This window comes from Fusarium venenatum (genome assembly GCF_020744135.1).
Source record: "Fusarium venenatum strain MPI-CAGE-CH-0201 chromosome Unknown EDB82scaffold_3, whole genome shotgun sequence".
NCBI lineage: Eukaryota > Fungi > Ascomycota > Sordariomycetes > Hypocreales > Nectriaceae > Fusarium > Fusarium venenatum.
The window spans coordinates 1,730,800-1,748,543 of record NW_027072131.1 but is presented as its reverse complement, the minus strand read 5'-3'; the positions used below and the strand labels follow the sequence as shown (position 1 = coordinate 1,748,543).

General features: G+C 49.0%; 5 protein-coding genes across 5 annotated transcripts; 4 read left to right on the top strand and 1 right to left on the bottom strand.

Annotated features, from left to right (window-relative positions):
* Positions 1-197: 197 nt before the first annotated feature.
* Positions 198-1,985, top strand: EDB82DRAFT_433283 (uncharacterized protein; the record flags this gene model as incomplete). The annotated part of the gene is made up of 3 exons (XM_025726796.2): positions 198-249; positions 311-1,512; positions 1,578-1,985. The coding sequence occupies 3 exons, from the start codon at positions 198-200 to the stop codon at positions 1,983-1,985; spliced, it is 1,662 nt and encodes a 553-aa protein (XP_025581327.2).
* A 2,304-nt stretch (positions 1,986-4,289) lies between these two features.
* Positions 4,290-5,842, top strand: EDB82DRAFT_217536 (uncharacterized protein). Its single transcript, XM_025726795.2, has 2 exons — positions 4,290-4,856; positions 4,908-5,842. Exons 1-2 carry the CDS (start codon positions 4,578-4,580, stop codon positions 5,805-5,807), a joined length of 1,179 nt encoding a protein of 392 aa, XP_025581326.1. The 5' UTR covers positions 4,290-4,577; the 3' UTR covers positions 5,808-5,842.
* A 549-nt stretch (positions 5,843-6,391) lies between these two features.
* Positions 6,392-7,806, bottom strand: EDB82DRAFT_526398 (kinase-like domain-containing protein; the record flags this gene model as incomplete). Its single annotated transcript, XM_025726794.2, has 5 exons — positions 6,392-6,688; positions 6,742-7,127; positions 7,181-7,337; positions 7,468-7,675; positions 7,739-7,806. 5 exons carry the CDS (start codon positions 7,804-7,806, stop codon positions 6,392-6,394), a joined length of 1,116 nt encoding a protein of 371 aa, XP_025581325.2.
* A 1,879-nt stretch (positions 7,807-9,685) lies between these two features.
* On the top strand, positions 9,686-10,712 carry EDB82DRAFT_217498 (ubiquitin-conjugating enzyme/RWD-like protein). The gene is made up of 3 exons (XM_065607237.1): positions 9,686-10,061; positions 10,135-10,294; positions 10,346-10,712. Exons 1-3 carry the CDS (start codon positions 10,014-10,016, stop codon positions 10,612-10,614), a joined length of 477 nt encoding a protein of 158 aa, XP_065463830.1. The 5' UTR covers positions 9,686-10,013; the 3' UTR covers positions 10,615-10,712.
* A 685-nt stretch (positions 10,713-11,397) lies between these two features.
* On the top strand, positions 11,398-17,697 carry EDB82DRAFT_546549 (Sec1-like protein; the record flags this gene model as incomplete). Its single annotated transcript, XM_025726792.2, has 11 exons — positions 11,398-11,475; positions 11,563-11,758; positions 11,809-13,407; positions 13,468-13,560; positions 13,615-13,713; positions 14,306-14,645; positions 14,730-14,793; positions 14,833-15,073; positions 15,104-15,162; positions 15,196-15,285; positions 15,322-17,697. The coding sequence occupies 11 exons, from the start codon at positions 11,398-11,400 to the stop codon at positions 17,695-17,697; spliced, it is 5,235 nt and encodes a 1,744-aa protein (XP_025581323.2).
* Positions 17,698-17,744: the final 47 nt, after the last annotated feature.

Here is a 17,744-nt window from a genome sequence, read left to right as displayed (position 1 = left end):
CAATATTAAGAACTACAGCAAGACCGCTGCTGTTTGCGCCTGCCCGTCAGTGTATTGCACCTACCCGCACACCTCCAGTTTCAAGCCCCTCCATTACAACCAGAGCATTTTCTCTGCCCCGCCTCACTTCCTCTTCTACATTCTTCCCCTCCACCACCACTGCCCCGCCTCCAACGACATTGGAAGAAACACTCAAAATGGCGCCCAAGAACAAGTTCGAGCTCAAGACCCCCAAGGGCACAAAGGATTGTAAGTAAAAATGGCCAGGTAATGCTCAAACCATAGGATCTCGACCCTAACGTACACCAAGGGGAGGGAAAGGACATGGTCATTCGTGATCACATCTTCAACACCATTACCCAAGTCTTCAAGCGCCACGGCGGAGTCACAATTGATACCCCCGTCTTCGAGCTTCGAGAGATTCTCGCCGGTAAATATGGAGAGGATAGTAAGCTCATTTACGATCTCGCCGACCAAGGTGGTGAGATCTGCTCCCTGCGATACGACTTGACCGTCCCCTTCGCCCGCTTCCTCGCTATGAACAAGCAAATCCAGAACATCAAGCGATACCACATTGCCAAGGTCTACCGTCGAGATCAGCCTGCCATGACCAAGGGCCGTATGCGAGAATTCTACCAGTGTGATTTCGATATTGCTGGAGTCTACGACCCCATGCTGCCCGACGCCGAAGTTCTCCGTATCATCACAGAAGTATTTGAGGGACTTGGCTGGAACGGTGGATACACGATAAAGCTGAACCACAGAAAGATCCTCGACGGTATCTTCCAGGTTTGCGGCGTGCCTGAAGACAAGATCCGTACCATCTCCTCGGCTGTCGACAAGCTTGACAAACTGCCCTGGGCTGATGTGCGCAAGGAAATGACCGAGGAAAAGGGACTCGATGGCGAGGTCGCCGATCGAATTGGAGAGTGGGTTGTTCTGAAGGGCAAGCAAGATCTGCTCCAGAAGCTGCAGAGCACCGAGAAACTGGCCGCCAACGAGTCTATGAAGAAGGGTATGGAAGATCTTGAACTTCTTTTTGAATACCTTGAGGCATTCAACTGCCTGGACCGGGTTTCTTTTGATCTCAGCTTGGCTCGAGGTCTCGATTACTACACCGGTCTCATCTACGAGGTTGTCACCCAGGGTTCCGCTCCCGAGGTTACCCCCGGCCAGGAGAAGACAGATTCCAAGCCTTCAAAGAAAAAGAGTAAGAAAGGTGGCGAGGATGAGGACCGCTCTGATGATCCCACTGTTGGCGTTGGAAGTGTGGCCGCTGGAGGCCGATACGACAACCTCGTTGGCATGTTCTCTGGCAAGAGCCAAATCCCTTGCGTCGGTATTTCTTTCGGCGTCGATAGAATCTTCTCCATCACCAAGGCCAAGCTGGCCGCTGAGAAGAGCGCTGCCGTCCGCAGCAACGACGTTGACGTCTATGTCATGGGCCTCGGAAAGGGCTTCTTGAAGGAGCGTATGTCAGTGTGCGCTAAGCTCTGGGAAGCTGGTATCAAGGTCAGTTGAGCATTGTGCCATTGGACACTATCAATTCAATGAACAAAAGGCTAACATGTTGTCAGGCTGAGTTTTCTTACAAGGTCAAGCCTAAGTTCGCCGCGCAGTTCAAGGTCGCTGAGGCTAATGGCGTGCCTTTTGCAATGTTCCTTGGCGATGACGAAGTTGCCGAAGGCAAGGTCAAGATCAAGGAGCTGGGACTTCAGGATGGTCATCCTGAGAAGGAAGGTGTTCTCGTCTCTCAAAAAGATATGGCCAAGGAGATTAAGGTCCGACTTCAACGAAAACGCGAGCTCGATGCGATAACCACACAGGCTGAAGGCCTCCGAGTGGTTCACGGTATCAAGGGCGATGCGGCCAAGGATACAGAGAAGAAGGAGGCGGAGGAGGATGCTAAGCCCGAAACTACACCAGCAGCGGCCGAGCCGACTCTAGAAACAGAAGAGCAAGGCCCCGCCAACCCAGCGACGTAGGGTTATGTCACGAAATACAACAAGCAGTTAAAACAATGGCCATGGCGTTTGAGTGTTATTTGATAGAAGGAGTAATCTGGGAAGCATTTTTCTCCCTGCAAGAGAATGATCGCCCTGTACTTAACCGCGGATACTGATTGGGGAAAGAAGTCACTCCGTGATATAGATGATCATGACTACATTTGTCGTGGTCTAATGTAACTATTTACAAAAAGTTCCTGTCTACGACAACCACGATGACAACAATGACCTGTTGATTGACCAAGCAGGGCTCCAAGGTCATTCTTTAGCGAAAGTTTGTCGCCTTGAACGATAGGCGCTTTCGAGAGCGTTACTACGAACGGTCAACAATCGAGACCAAACGATTTGTTCGAGGACCAAAATGCTCTTCCACGCGGCCGGCATAAAGTGGCAGACAAGCCGTGACCAGCCCCCGCTTACGGCTGCAGCCGACGTTCTCGGGAGCAATGAGGATCCCCAGGCCGAAACAAAGACAGAAACAGAAACATAGACAAAGACATGGAGGCGGGGGTCTAGAAAGCGGGCCCTCCTGAGCCTCAATTGACCAGAGACGCAGGTACCGAGTCGCACATATGCAGTTCACGACATGTCAGTTCCCGCAACCGCCAACGAATTCTGCGTCAGACGGACCTGCATTTGCAACCGTCGACAGTCGATGAGCGGGCTGGGCCGCGAGATGTTGCTGCCACCTGACAAATACGCAGCAGAGGGCATGAGGGTTGAAGCTTGACTGCCATGCCAAATGGTGGTCTGAACCAATTTTCTGGATCCGAGACGCTGGCGTTTTGATGTTCACGCCACCAAACGCGGCAGTGCCTATTGTACTGCGAGTAGAGTCCAGTGTGGCCCGCGTTATACAATATTCTAATTTGTCAGTCACCCTTTGTTTCGTGTCTATGAGCCAGGTCATCCAAGGCACCCCACCAGTGCTCGACATTCACGTATGTCGACTTTCATCCATAGGAAGCTCTATCCGGTGGCTGGTTTCAGCACAACGACCATGGAACAACACAAAAAGAGATCAAGGAGATCGAAATCTATAGAGATAAGAGATGATCGATGCGGCCCCGCGGTCACCGGGCCGGCCCACCCACAGGATGATCTAAACATCGCGCGGATAGGCGGCGCGAAACCTAGAACCTGGGCTTGACTGGATCGGAATCCACTAGACTACAGTGCAGGATCGTGGATTACCTACCTACATCTTGTGTATGACTGTCAAGCTTTTTCAATAGAAGAAATGGCTCTTTGGACTTTCTTTGTGTACCAGGATGATGATCAAAGCAACAAGTTGAAGCATGTTTGAAAATTCCTCCAGTAGAGCAACATTTACTAGAACTGAAGCAGCGGAGCACAACCAGCTGAACCAAGCCCGAAGGACGAGACCGAGTATATCCTTCGAGCGAGGGTGGAAGCTAGTGCTCGGGTTGAACCTGTCATCCTACGAGTGTGTGCCATCTCTGTTCGTGGATGAACGAAGATTAAGTAGTTTCTGAGTTTGTGTTAGTATGTTGGCTCAAGAGTGCAAGTGTGACAAGACACACTTTGCTCAGCCCTTCTCAACTCCAATAACCCACATCGTGTAAGTCAAACAGTCCCCGCCAGTCATTGTTCTCTCACCAGTTGCCATGATTCATTTGTATCGATGATGGTACTTTCTAGCTTGTCCCGTCTATCAACGACTATAACTTATGACCAGCGTCGTTGCCGTCATTGGGGCTATTGTAAAACTGCCTGGCAACCAAGCGCCGCTGACACAAAGGACGAGACCAAGCCCAGCAGTGATCTTCGTTGCCCAGAGATCGGTGTTCCCGACCACGGGGCATTATAGCCGATAACCATAGCCATCAAAGTTGCACTCATCACCTGGACAACTTTGGCACTGGCTACATGGCTCGTCGATGTGGCGTTTGTATGTTCAACACCAACCGCTTTCGGATATCTTGAATTCCAGTCAAATTCTTAACTACCCGCAAGCACCACGATCGCACAAACATGTGTTTTTTCGTCTGTTTTCCGTTTTCTAACGCCCAAGAGTTCTTCACTCTGATTCGAACGTGTTATCTTGTCTCTGTCATCTCGACGTGACCCCAAACTCCCAAGTCCGGCTTTCACAACACAACTCTCCAGACAACTTAACTTGTCACTTACAACAACTCGCCTCGTGCTGCGGAACTAACCTTCGACTCGCTCATTGTCTCACCAATCAATTTACGGAAAGACTCAGGAGTGTCTCTCTTTTGCCCCTCATTATCAGGGAAGACCATTAAAGACACTCGCGCGTCACGTCACAGTCCTTGAGTCTTCTGTCCTACGAGGTCACAGTCCACGCATAAGACTGACCACGGGGAGCTGAACTGAACTGAATTGACAACGAACAATCTCGGCAACATCATATTGGTATATTGGCCGCACAAACTTTGGCCACGCCACGCGCGCCGCCGCCTTCAGTCGGACTCTTATATTGTAACGCCCCGGAACAGCCTCTGCCCAGTCTGCCTCGAGGCCTTGATCCCAGCACTCGGATACGAGCCTTGGGCCTGCCTCTACCGCACGATATCGCCCATTAACATGGCTGCTCTATTGCCTCAACCAATTCATGCAACCAATCCTTCGCTCTGGCATTCACGAGCATCGTCGTTATCCATGTCATCGCGCAAAGAGACTTGCCGCGCCTCCTCAGTCCCTGAATGGCTCCCTCTGAACGGCCCAGAAACAATGAACGTTCTACCTTTTACGTCTACCGAGTGGTCAAATATTATTACCGATGTCAAAAGAGAATTTCTCAACCGTCGTTACCGTCCTTGTGCGACTAGGTGCAGCGAGATCTTGAACAATCTTCAGGATTCTGTAAGTTTTCTTGCAGCCGTGAATATAAAGTATAAGTCTAACGTTACACAGAGTATCGTTGAGCCAGCCTATCTCATTTACCTTCATTTTTATGCCGCCAACTCACTCGAGATGCTCGCTCGTGCACTTGATCAAGGTGTACCAGCACGCACTACACTCCTTTACCAGGCTCGCGATCACTACCAACGCGCGTCGACACTCATCAATGCCGCAGATTCGACTGTCGGCCCGGCTTTGCTGCGAAGGCCATCTGGAACTACAACGACACTCCCCAGCCTTCACTCAGCCGACAGCTCTGTGAGCTCCTATGTTTCATCGACATGGACGTCGACTCACAGCCTATCACCTGCATCATCAATTTCATCTATTCAGAGTGCACCCACATACAAGCGAAAGAAGAAGCGAGTGACATTCAGCGATGTGCCTATGGAGTTACTCGAGCGTCCAGATTCACCAACACTCGGCCTCGGTAGCTTTCTTGGGCCTGCACGTTCATCATCACCAGAATTTTCTGGAAGTGAATCTTTTATACCACTAGCTCTTCGAACCACATCACAGACACCCCGATCGATTCTCACACCACGCTCCGCACAGAATGAGGCTGCGCCTTACGCGCAATCAGAGCTCGACCCTTTCCGTCATGCTCGTTCTGTGCATCGCTACAGTGCCCTTCTTTCCGGCCTGCAGCGACAAGTCTTTCGACATCTCCACTTCATCGAAGCGGAGCTAGACCAGCAGCAAAGTATTGTGAGGGAGGAAGAAAAGTCGCTATCACCGGCCACGAGGGTTGTGGTCCCGACTACATCTGCCACACCAAACGCCGATAAGGCTCGCTCGCCAGAGCTACAGGCACGAATCGAGCGGTTAAGGGCAAAGGGCTGGGAACGCAAACGATTCGACGTGCGACGGTATGCTGAATTGCGCGAAAGTGCTTCTGCAGATATGGAATAACCATCACGCTGCCGCCGGTGGTCTAATACTAATATTTGTTGAGAAAGATGAAAATGTACGGTTTATTTTCTACCATTTATTGATGTTTATAAGACTTGAATGATACCACGAAGAGGAACTAGCAATATGTTCCAGGGCTGCGCTTGACGCGTGGGTTGGGAATGGATAATGAGGACACAATAAAGACTGGTTCTTTAGCTCAAGACAGAAGAACAGGGGGGTTGCTATTGACTCAATTATATGATACCACTTTATAGAGCATGGATAGTAGTAATCAATATGCAGTCTCATCGATAATCAAACATGAAATACACTTGAATGAATGGGGTGATAAAATCATCACTTCCTCTGCCCAGACGCATTGCTTGAAATCAATTAAATCGCTTCGACCACATCGATGAGACATACATGGCTTTTAGTCCAAGTTCCCTGTCCATCGTCTCGTCCCAACTTATTGTACCCGACGTTCCCATCCTTCTTATTTGAATAGACGGCTGCCTTGACATTTTGTAAAGTCACATATCGATGTGCACTCTAGCACAAAGCAAAAATCTTGTAATTTGTAACGACCACAAATCTTATTCTTAAGCCTGGAAGCTGCGTCGCTTGACATCCTTTTCGACCTCTTGCGTGACGCGGAGAACCTCTCTTTCCTCCTTTTCGTCTGCGAGCTTTGCCCTGGCAACCTCGGAGAAGATTGCCGATAGATCTGAGTTGTCGGGATCCTCCTCCATAGCCTTGAGCTTTTCGATACGGGCCTGAAGCTTGATCTTTTCGATGATACGCCTGAATCGGCTTCTGGCGCGGAACGACTTGATCTCGGGCAACAAGTTGTAGTCGGTGGCATTCTCACCAGTAAGCCAGATGTGACCCAAGGCTTCCTGTGTTACAGAGTCAGCTGGTGCGGGGTGTAGAGATGATGGTGGTAACTTACTTCACTAGTCCAACGCTTGTCAGCTTCAGGGTTGATAAGCTTCAGGATAAAGTCCTTGGCGTCGTTGCTGACATCCTTCCAGTAGCGCTCGTGGAAGACGACAGAGTTATCAGTGCATTCTCGGATGAGATCCTGGAGGTTCTCGCTTCGGAAAGGTGAGTAACCGCAGAGCAAGGTGTAAGTAATAACACCCATAGACCACATGTCTACAGGCTTTCCGTGGCCTTCCTTGCGCATCACCTCAGGGGCAGCATAACCAAAGGAACCAGCCATGGTCTTGAGAGACTCGCCCTTTCCGTCAAGCATCTTAGCGATACCAAAGTCGGCTAACACGAGGTCGGATTCAGGGTCTCTGTTGAGGTAGAGAAGGTTCTCAGGCTTGAGATCTGCAGATGAGGTTAGCTGCAGGACCACAGTATGACCCGTTCATAACACATACCTCTATGAACAATGTTGTTCTTGTGGAGGAAATCGACAGCAAGAAGAACTTGCTTGATGGTTTCGGCGGCATCCTTCTCGGTGAACTTGCCCTGTTCGCAGATACGGTCAAAAAGCTCGCCGCCAGTAGCAAGCTGTGTAACGATGTAGAACTTGTCCTAGTGGTTTAAAATATGTGAGTTACAGTGCATTTCCAAGGCGGAAAGAGGGGGTTTCCAGCTAGGCCAGGGACTGAAGCCGCTGACCCAGGATCAAAGAATATGGGCTTCAAGGTTGGAATAAGCTTACCCTCGACTCAAACCAGTCGACAAACTTGACGATATGAGGGTGCTTGAGCTTCTGCAGCATCTCGAGTTCGTCATAGACCATCTGCTCGTTGCCCTTGACATTTCGCTTGAGGATGATCTTTACTGCAACCTTGCCGGTAGGGCCATCGGCCTCGCGAACAACTCCATATGTTCCAGCACCGAGGGTTCGACCGAACTTGTACTTGGATCTGTGGAAAATGCATTGTTAGGATCTGGAGGCTTCGTAATAGAGGGGGTTTCGAATCGCGCACTTCTTATCGTAGCTCTCAGGCTGGCCGTGAAGCCTGTTTAGCATGCCGGCGACTAGAGAAGTAGCCATGATCAGCAAATTGTTCAAAAGGGAGGAACGACGAGCGTAGATTTAGAGAAGAAGAGGCTTGCGAGCCCAAGACGAGATGCAAAGCGGGGAGCAGAACGAGGCTGCGAATAGTCGCAACTTACAACTCATGTTGGCGGGGTAGTCAGATAGCAACCCGTTGGATTTTGGAGACAGCTGGAGATCAAGAGTCTGAATGGAGGGGAAAGCGACAGAACAGGGTCCGTGTCTCGCCTTCTAGATGAAGAATATAAGGCCTTAAGACAATCAGGTCTCAGGCGCAAAGAATGTTGACTTGTGATAAATCACGCCTCTGCAATAACGAGGGGAGAGCTGTTTTTGAAAGAAGAAGAGAGGGAGAAGGGACGACAAGGCGGTCCTTGTTAATTAAGGTAACGGAACTTGCGACGACCAAGCTGATCCCATTAGCTCAGTTCAGTTACCTGTAGGTATGTCGGAAGCCAGGGGACCGATGGACCTCCACTGTACCTCTTGGGCCAGGTTCCATGCTGACAGCCTACGCGACAGCCAGGGCAGACAGCGCCGTATTCGACCGGACCCGACCTAACCTACTGACTGACCCTGGGGGGATTTAGCGCTAGCGGAGGTTATGGGATCGACTGGTTGGCTGCAGACAGGGTGTGGCTCAGCCCGGCATAGGCCGGTACTCTGTATTACGGTACAGTCCATATTTGAGATGAGATGAAGTGGGCTGAAGGCATCGCCGGATCCATCAGATGGATGCTGACAGGGAACTAAAGGTGCGCTGCAATGCCGGTTACCTCCATAAGATTGCCTACATTATATTGCAGGTGAGGCTGAGGCGTTGTGGATCGCTTCTATTATATCCAATTTTCGTTTAGGTTGATGGAGTGGCTGAGCCAAGAACAAGTACCAACATCTGTCCACGATGCCATCATGATTGATATATCCTTTTCGAGGCCATGATGCCTCTTGATTCCATACAACAAACCTTGCGAGGCTGCTTACAGTGTATTCAAGATAAGTATTTGTGTCTATTTGAGTTAACAATGCAGGGGCGTGTCTTAGGTTCGAGATAGCGCGGGAAATTAGAGAGCGTATCCCAATAAAATGCACATTGACATTGAAATATAGCTTCAAAGAATAGGTAGAGAGAGTAGATAAGCTGGTGACGGTTTGAGGTTGCGGATGATCACGTTAAGATAAGACACCTGGTTTGTTTCACAGCCGCCATGATCTACATAGAGTTCTCACATAAGAATGAAGGATTACTTGCATCACAGCAGCCACTGGCCAAAGGTCAAACTGGGTAGATATCCAGGTGTATCGTGCCAGATATCTATACCTTGCAGTCTGATATAGAGTTTTGTTGAAATCTTGTCGAAGAGTATGGCCTTGTGGCCCTATGATATTGTTTCATTACCGAAAGTTTACTGTTATAGGGCATCTCGTTTCTTCATGAAATAATCGAAAGTCTTAACGATGCAAATACCTTGCAGATGCCCAAAAGATTATCTTGAATGGAATATTGTTAAATGGCCTGCCTTTACTTCGAAACTTGCTACAGCAGTCTACAATGAATCATACATCGATTCCAGTTGGACTCGCCTTGGTAGTACAGCAGTGTCCAGAGACTAGGATAAATGTCTACGAAGTTAGTGAATGAAATCTTCAGATTTGTTCACAGAAAGACTTACCTTCAAGAGACGATGATGGCATAGAGTGGAAGTCAATCACAGGTGCTGGGTGTTTACCCAATAGCACAACACGAATCAAATTATGGGTCTAGCTCAGTTGATTTACTTGTTGTCGATCCCGAGGGTCTTGCAAGACGCTTCGGGACCCGGTCAGGCCAGGAAGTAGATGAATCGATGAATTTAATAATGTCAAACTCAAAAAATGTATTGACTCATATTCAGAACTGAAAACAACTCGCTCGTGCAGCAGCTGTAAGAGAGACGCTCGGCTTCAGCAAATTATGAACCAATCACAACTAATTTTGAGGCTGTTCTCAGATGGGGGGTCATATTGTGGGCGCAGCGCCGCAAACGGCCCCTCCTTGGGTCCAAGGTTGATGTTTGTCTGTTCTACGAGCCATCAATTGACCTACAACCTTTCCTTTCATCTACATCTTGATCATCCGCCACAGCTTCTTCAATCCTATCTTGCCATCTAAACAATAAAGTTTCAACCCTTACAAAGAAGAGCGCAACTGAACATCATTTACCATGGCTGGAGCCACGCGGGATAGGCGTCTGGTCAAGGAGCTAGGCAAGGTTGGTTTTCACTTCTCTTGTGCCTTCATCAACAAGCACATGGATGGACTTCACTGACGCTGTGTCCCGCAAGATGCACAAGGATGGAATGCCTCCTGGTATCACATTGATAGAGCGAAACGACAGTGTTGCCGGCGACTGGTTCGTCGACATCCAAGTGCTTGACGAGAATCCACTTTACAAAGATCAAATCTACCGCCTCAAGTTTCACTTCCCCAAGATGTATCCCATAGGCACGTCACCTTTGATGTCTTGTCCTTGCAAAGATGCTAACCGGTCTACAGAACCGCCAGAGGTTACCTTCGACAAGCAAACCGACCGTCCGATCCCAATGCACCCTCACATATACTCCAACGGCATCATCTGCCTTGATTTGTTAGGCCAACAGGGCTGGAGTCCTGTTCAAAGTGTTTCCAGCGTCTGTATGAGCATTCAAAGCATGTTGACGAGCAACGACAAGGACGAACGCCCTCCTGGTGACGAAGACTTTGTGCGAGGCAACAGACAACGACCCCGAGACATCGAGTTCCTCTACCACGATAATACCGTCTAGGTCGTCGGTAAACATGTGATCGTCCTGGGCAGAGACAAGATTGTGGATATTAATAGCATTCGTTTGGCGTTTGGGACAACCATCCCGTGGCTGAGGGATGTCATGAAATGGGGTACGGGCTTTGAATTTGCTATTGGGACACGGCTGTCAAAGATGCGTATTTGTATAGACTGAAGCCTGTGCATAAGCATCTTGAATGCACACTTGGCCGTGGCGCGGATATCATGAAGATGGCACAAAGGTTTCCCTACCAAGCACTTGGAGCCTTTCTAGACCATGGTGGCTTACGATTATTATGAAAATTTGTCAAGACGATTGCCTAACTGACTCTTTTGAGTGGTTACAAGAGTGATCGATCAACGCATTACTTGGTAAGATATCTGAGCAAACCCCAAGGCAAGAGATGTATCTCCAGGTATATGCACTAAGAGTGAGAGGATCTTTACCTATATGCCATCGTTCATAGAAAATGCTGTAGAATCTATATCAAATCTGATACGACAATTCTAGCATCCCATGAAGCTATTCAGAGATGGCTATCATGATCGGCCCCACATATCGATAAATAGCGGTTAAGAGCTGAGAGGTTGGTCCCTTAGCGCTCTGCATTGGCCCCCACTTTACTGTCGTCACCCACATGGTATGGCAGCACCAGCTCCAACAACCCGTACCTGACCCATCGTCCATTTGACTTGACAATCTCAGTAACAGACTGAGCTCACTCACTCTCGTTCCTCCCAACCTTCCCTTCTCCGATCCTGTCAGCCGTTTTGAGTCGTACAAATGGCTCCTCGTCTAGAATTCAGTATCGAGCAAATTCGAAATAAGGCTCGCAAGGACCTGCTGTATTTGCTTGAAGGTGTATGTTCCCACCGCCTTGCCCCGCGACTTTCAAGCTACCCCGTTCATATGTGTTGCGATCCCAACTTACACTCATCTTCTATCTAGGTTCGCGGAAAGAAGAATGTTATCCTCGATCAGAGTCTTGTCGGTCCAATCGGGACTATAGTCAAGGTTGCAACTCTTCAGGAATATGGAGTGGATAAGTTCTTCATTTTGGAGAATGACAACGCAGATACAAGCCAGCGCAATGTCGTCTTCATCTCTCGGGGAGAGTGCGGTCGCCATGCCGAAACTATAGCAGGTTTGTGGATGTCTTCGTATTTTGAGAAACGTAATCTAACCCCGGGCCAGCCCAGATCAAACGCATCCAGCGCGAAAGCCAAACAGGGCACGACTTTCACATCTTTTGGGTCCCACGCCGAACCCTCGTATCCGATAAGCTGCTTGAAGATGCCGGCGTATTGGGCGACGTCAATATTTCCGAACTCCCACTTTCCTTCTTTCCTTTAGAGAAAGATGTACTATCCTTGGAGCTCGACGGCTCGTTTCGCGACCTATACCTTTCGAAGGACGTTACACCAAACTTCCTCATGGCGAAAGCCCTCATGGAAGTACAACAAAACCACGGTCTCTTCCCGCGAGTGATAGGAAAGGGTGATAATGCAAAGCGTATCGCAGATCTGCTTTCACGTATGCGCCAAGAGCTTCTTGCTGGCGAAGGCACAGCAGAAGCAAATAAGATTGGGTTGACGCCCAGTACCACAAACGAGAGCGTCATTATTATTGATCGCGAGGTTGACTTTGTTACACCTTTACTTACTCAACTTACATATGAAGGCCTCATAGATGAAGTTTTTGAAATCCACAACAACCAGACCAAGGTTGACACAACTGTCGTTGGCGCACCGGCGCAGGCGTCGGCTGCAACCTCGCAAAGTCGCAAGCGAACGATACAATTGGACTCAACTGACAAGCTATACGAACAGCTACGAGACGCCAATTTTGCAATCGTTGGTAGCTTACTCAACAAGGTGGCCAGGCGATTACAAAAGGTACAAAGCGACTACGAAAGCAAACACAAAACCAAAACCATTGCAGAGCTCAAGGATTTTGTCAGCCAACTACCAGGGTACCAACAGGAACAACAGAGCGTCAAGACGCACACAGGTCTAGCAGAAGAGATTATGAAACACACCAGGACAGACGAATTCAAGGGACTTTTAGAAGTCCAGCAAAATCTTGCTGCGGGAGCCGACCCGTCAAGCCAGTTCGATGGGATTGAAGAACTGATATCACGAGATGCTCCGATAGCGCAGACGCTGAGATTGCTGTGTATCTACTCCTGCATATCTGGAGGCATCAGACCCAAGGAATTCGACCAATTCAAACGTCTCATCCTCCAAGGTTACGGCTACCAGCATCTGCTTACACTCAGCAATCTTGAAAAACTCCAGCTTTTCTTGTCAAAATCATCACCACTGGCCGGAATGATACCCATCCCAGGTACTAATGTCGGGGCCGTGACAACAGGCAGCAAGACGAATTATACATATCTTCGCAAACAACTCCGGCTTATCGTTGACGAAGTTCAAGAAGACGACCCCAACGACGTATCATATGTGTATAGCGGCTATGCTCCTCTCTCCATCCGCCTGGTTCAATGTATCCTGCAGAAGCAATATCTCCTCTCTGTGACGAAAGGGAATAGCGCGAGCGCGGCGGGAGCACCCCCAGGCGTTGGTACGCAAGGTTGGCAGGGATTCGACGAAGCAGTCAAACATGTTCGTGGTCAGACATTCTATGAACACCAAAAGGGCGAAGACAAGGCCGTCAAAGCGCGAGCTTTGCTCTCCGGCAGCGGTAATAAGCAGACTGTTTTTGTTGTCTTTGTCGGCGGTATAACTTTCACAGAGATCGCCGCGCTAAGATTCATTGCCAAGCAAGAAGAAGGTGAGCATATTCACTGCCTTGGTTTTTCTATAGTCACATAGAATCTAACGTTGACTCTAGGGCGACGGAATATCGTCATTTGTACGACGTCTATCATCAACGGAAACAAGATGATGGAAGCGGCGATCGAGAAAGAATCATTTACGAAGGAGAGCGCGCCTGTTGCAACGACCTGAAAGTAGCATTTCATAATACCTACCTACCTAGAATATTGTCAGCTGGCTGGCTGCTGTTTCGGCGTATTTTATGTTGGCGCATCAAGATTAATGAAGAAGAGACAGGATATATCGCTGTGTAGAGCCCAGAGTCAGAAGAATAATGACTGCTTTCGAAATTGATTCGATCTATGGCAGACTAAACAATGCTTTTTGTTAAAGGCGAGGTCGTTATAATGAGCATTAGACCCACACGTACGAGGCTTCTGATTTGGCAACAGCGTCGCACGTGATTGACTTGACTTGAAGGTTACTTTCCATATTCTGAGGGGCTGAATGGCTGACGATGAATAACAAGTTCCTCTTAGACAAAAGAGCCAACAGTTGACGAGTAACTTATCAATTAAGTACCATTCTTTCTAAATCAACAATGGACTAGACTTTGTCAGCCGAATCAATATCGAAAAAGGCATGGTGCCGTAACGAGTCTATAAACTACAAATCCTCTCACTTGTCATTGACTCTTTGACATCGAACGACCACGGTTCATCGCAAAGCAATCGCGGTAGGTCACTTTTATGAAGCCTGTTGCAATCCTATGCACAACTTAACTAATCACTTCAATAGCTTGTTCATTTTGTTTCTCAATTTCCAGATAATGCGATTCACCTCATTCATTTCACTCACCTTTCACGTCTCTTAATACGATTCGTCCCACCAAACAAACCTTGCTACAACTACAGACCAATACCTGAAGAAGCCCCTAGCCAACGCCGCTATGGGAACAGACTTTGGACAGAGCTTCCGTAAAGGAATCGGTATTCGGAAGATAGACGTTGACGAGGGAACCGTCATTGACTCGGTACAGCCGTCAAATACTTTAGCCATGTCAGGTGTCCCAGGCCGGATATCACCTCCTATAACCCCAGACGTCGTTTCGGTTCCTCAGTCACGACAGACATCTATGGAAATAGCCTCTGAGATTGCCCCAGAAATTGTGGTGTGGACTGAGGACATGGATATCGACAATACTAGTCCCGTTGAGTCTGACGATGAACTGTCGAGTCTCAAAAGCGATTTCGAGTGAGTAGTATATTGCACCAGTTCTGTGCACTCACTCAACTGGCCTTGTTTCTCAAACTCCCACATGTTTCTGACTCTAGTTAGGGAAGAACCACACCAGGTCGATGCTGACCCGACCTCGATGCAAACATCCGCTGATGGCGATCCTGTCGATTCTTTCCCCTCTTCATTGTCGAATCTCACAGAGCTATCAGACCTCTCATCGATACCATCGACAGCGTCGAGTAAGGCTACTACCCCTACGCCAGTCGAGGCTGAAGGTCTGCAAGACCAAGAGCAACCAATCGACGAGCAGCCCAGTTCTCACCAACAATCGCCGTCTCATGAGGCTGAACGCTACAATTTCAACATCAAACCAAAGGCCTCAATTCCGACCAATATCTCGCCTTACAGATATGCATCAGAATGCATCTCGGCTGCCGAGTCGAGTCGACTTAACCCTTACGCCCTACATCCAGAGGAATATCTCCTCCTTCGTCATCATATATCTTATACACAGGTCACAACATACCTCAACGTCAGAAATGGTATCTTACGCCTATGGCTTAAGCGTCCCTGGATTGGCGTAACGCGATTAGAAGCAGTTGGATGTGCAAATGCCCGCTGGTTTGACGCAGCCAGTGTTTGCTATGATTGGCTTGTTCGTCGGGGCTATATAAATTACGGGTGCGTGCAGGTACCAGAAACCGAAACAGAAGACAGCATTGCTCCGGTTAGGAGACAGAAGACAATTGCTGTCATCGGTGCTGGAATCTCTGGACTTGGGTGTGCTAGACAGTTGGAGGGCTTATTCAAACAGTTCGCCGATCGGTTTCGCGAGCGAGGTGAGCCGCCGCCTCGTGTCGTTGTGCTTGAAGGGCGAAGCCGCGTTGGAGGAAGAGTATACTCTCGCGAATTCCAAACCAAACCCAAGGAGCCTACGCCAGCCTTTAAAGGCAAGCGGCATACTGCAGAGATGGGCGGTATGATTATAACTGGATTCGATCGGGGAAATCCCATCAACATCCTTCTTCGAGGCCAGCTCAGCCTACCATACCATGCACTGACAGCGGACACTACTATATATGACAGTAACGGAAGGGCAGTTGACCCAGTACGGGATCAACTGGTTGAGAAGCTGTACAATGATTGCCTAGATCGAGTCAGCGAGTACAAACACAAGAACCAGCCAACAAAGCTTATCGAGGGCAGACGGGACCTTATAGAAGAGGGACGAGATAGTCCTGGCGACGGTAGTAAGACCATGTTCCAGGAGGAAGAAGCTGCCGCAGCACAACCAGATGCAGCACCAGTAGCTCAACAAAATGTCCCAGAAAAGGTCAACTTGATACCGGTGTCTTCAGACAAGCTCACTGGTCGTGTACATATGGAGCCTGGAACTCCTGCCACCGTCAAAGCATCCGACAAGGCAAAACTTATGGGATGGACAATTCGAGATTCAGCTGAGGGTGAGAACATCGACTTGGTACCGGCAATAAACGAAGAGGGCGCGACCTTGGGTTCCGTTCTTGACTCCGCCATTTCTCAGTACAAACAAATTGTTGGCCTAAATGCTCAAGATCACCGGCTGATAAACTGGCATGTCGCCAACTTGGAGTACAGTAATGCAACAAGCCTACATAACCTGAGTCTTCCATTGTGGGACATTGATGCGGGTAACGAATGGGAGGGAAGCCACACCATGGTCGTTGGTGGCTACCAGAGTGTTGCTCGTGGATTAGCTCAATGTCCAAGTCCTCTTGATCTAAAGACCAAGTTCCCTGTCAAGAGCATATCCTATCATACTGGCGAGGGTATGGCTTCAGCCGCGATTGAATGTGAGGATGGCTCAGTAGTGGATGCTGATGCTGTTGTCTGCACTATTCCTCTTGGCGTCTTGAAGCAGAGCAACATCGTCTTCAACCCGCCTCTCCCGTCATGGAAGACTGATGTCGTTGAGCGCTTAGGGTTTGGCATATTGAACAAGGTTGTTCTGGTATATGACAAAATTTTCTGGGAGCAAGACAGACACATATTTGGCGTATTGCGGGAGTCGTCAAACCGACACAGTACGTCACAGAAAGATTATGCCACGAGCCGTGGTCGCTTTTTCCAGTGGTTCAATGTTTCCAACACGACAGGCTTGCCATGCCTTATTGCCCTCATGGCTGGCGAAGCAGGCTTCGAGACCGAGCACTCCAGTAATGATAGTCTTGTGGCCGAGGCAACAGAGGTGCTCCGTCGTGTCTTTGGCAAGGACGTTCCTTATCCAGTAGAGGCTATGGTCACTCGATGGGGCTCGGATCGTTTTGCTCGGGGAAGTTATTCGTCTGCTGCTCCAGGTATGCAGCCTGAGGATTACGACGTTATGGCACGGCCTGTTGGGAACCTTTTCTTCGCAGGTGAACATACTATCGGCACACATCCAGCTACAGTACACGGCGCCTACCTGTCTGGCTTAAGAGCAGCTTCAGAAGTGTTGGAGGCTCTGATAGGACCTGTTGAGGTTCCAACCCCTTTGATCCTACCCAGGGATTCTGTACTGCTACGCAAGCGTAAGGAGCCTGCCAGAGACCTAAAACCGGCACGGCTAGAGGCCTACGAACAGGAGATACAGGCTCACATTCATGCGAAAATTGGAGAACGGCCCTCTCGTCCGGCCAAGGTGGCCAGCAACCCGTATATTCTTTACAGCAGGGATTTATTTGATGTCGCACGGAAGAGGTGTGAAGAGAACCGAAAACCCGGAAGAGGCGGTCGTGCTGTGCCCAACGAAGTTCGCATTATGACATCAACGATGTGGAAGGAGGCTACACCTGAAGAGCGTAAGCCGTACGAGGATCAGGCAACTGAAATGAAACAAGGCTACGCTGAAGCTGTACAAGCCTGGAATCAAGCTACCAAAAAATGGGATCAAGAGTCTGCCGCTCTGAGAGCAGCTTATGAGAAAGAGAACCCATTCGATGCTTACAAAATGCAAATGGAAGATTTGCCTTGCGAGGCATCATATAAGCAGCGTCGGACAAGGAACATCAGTTATGCGGAGGACGGCGAAAGCGATGCTGGGTTCTAATGACTATATTATAGGCGGCGTACATTTCTTTGGTTGGGGTTTTCCAT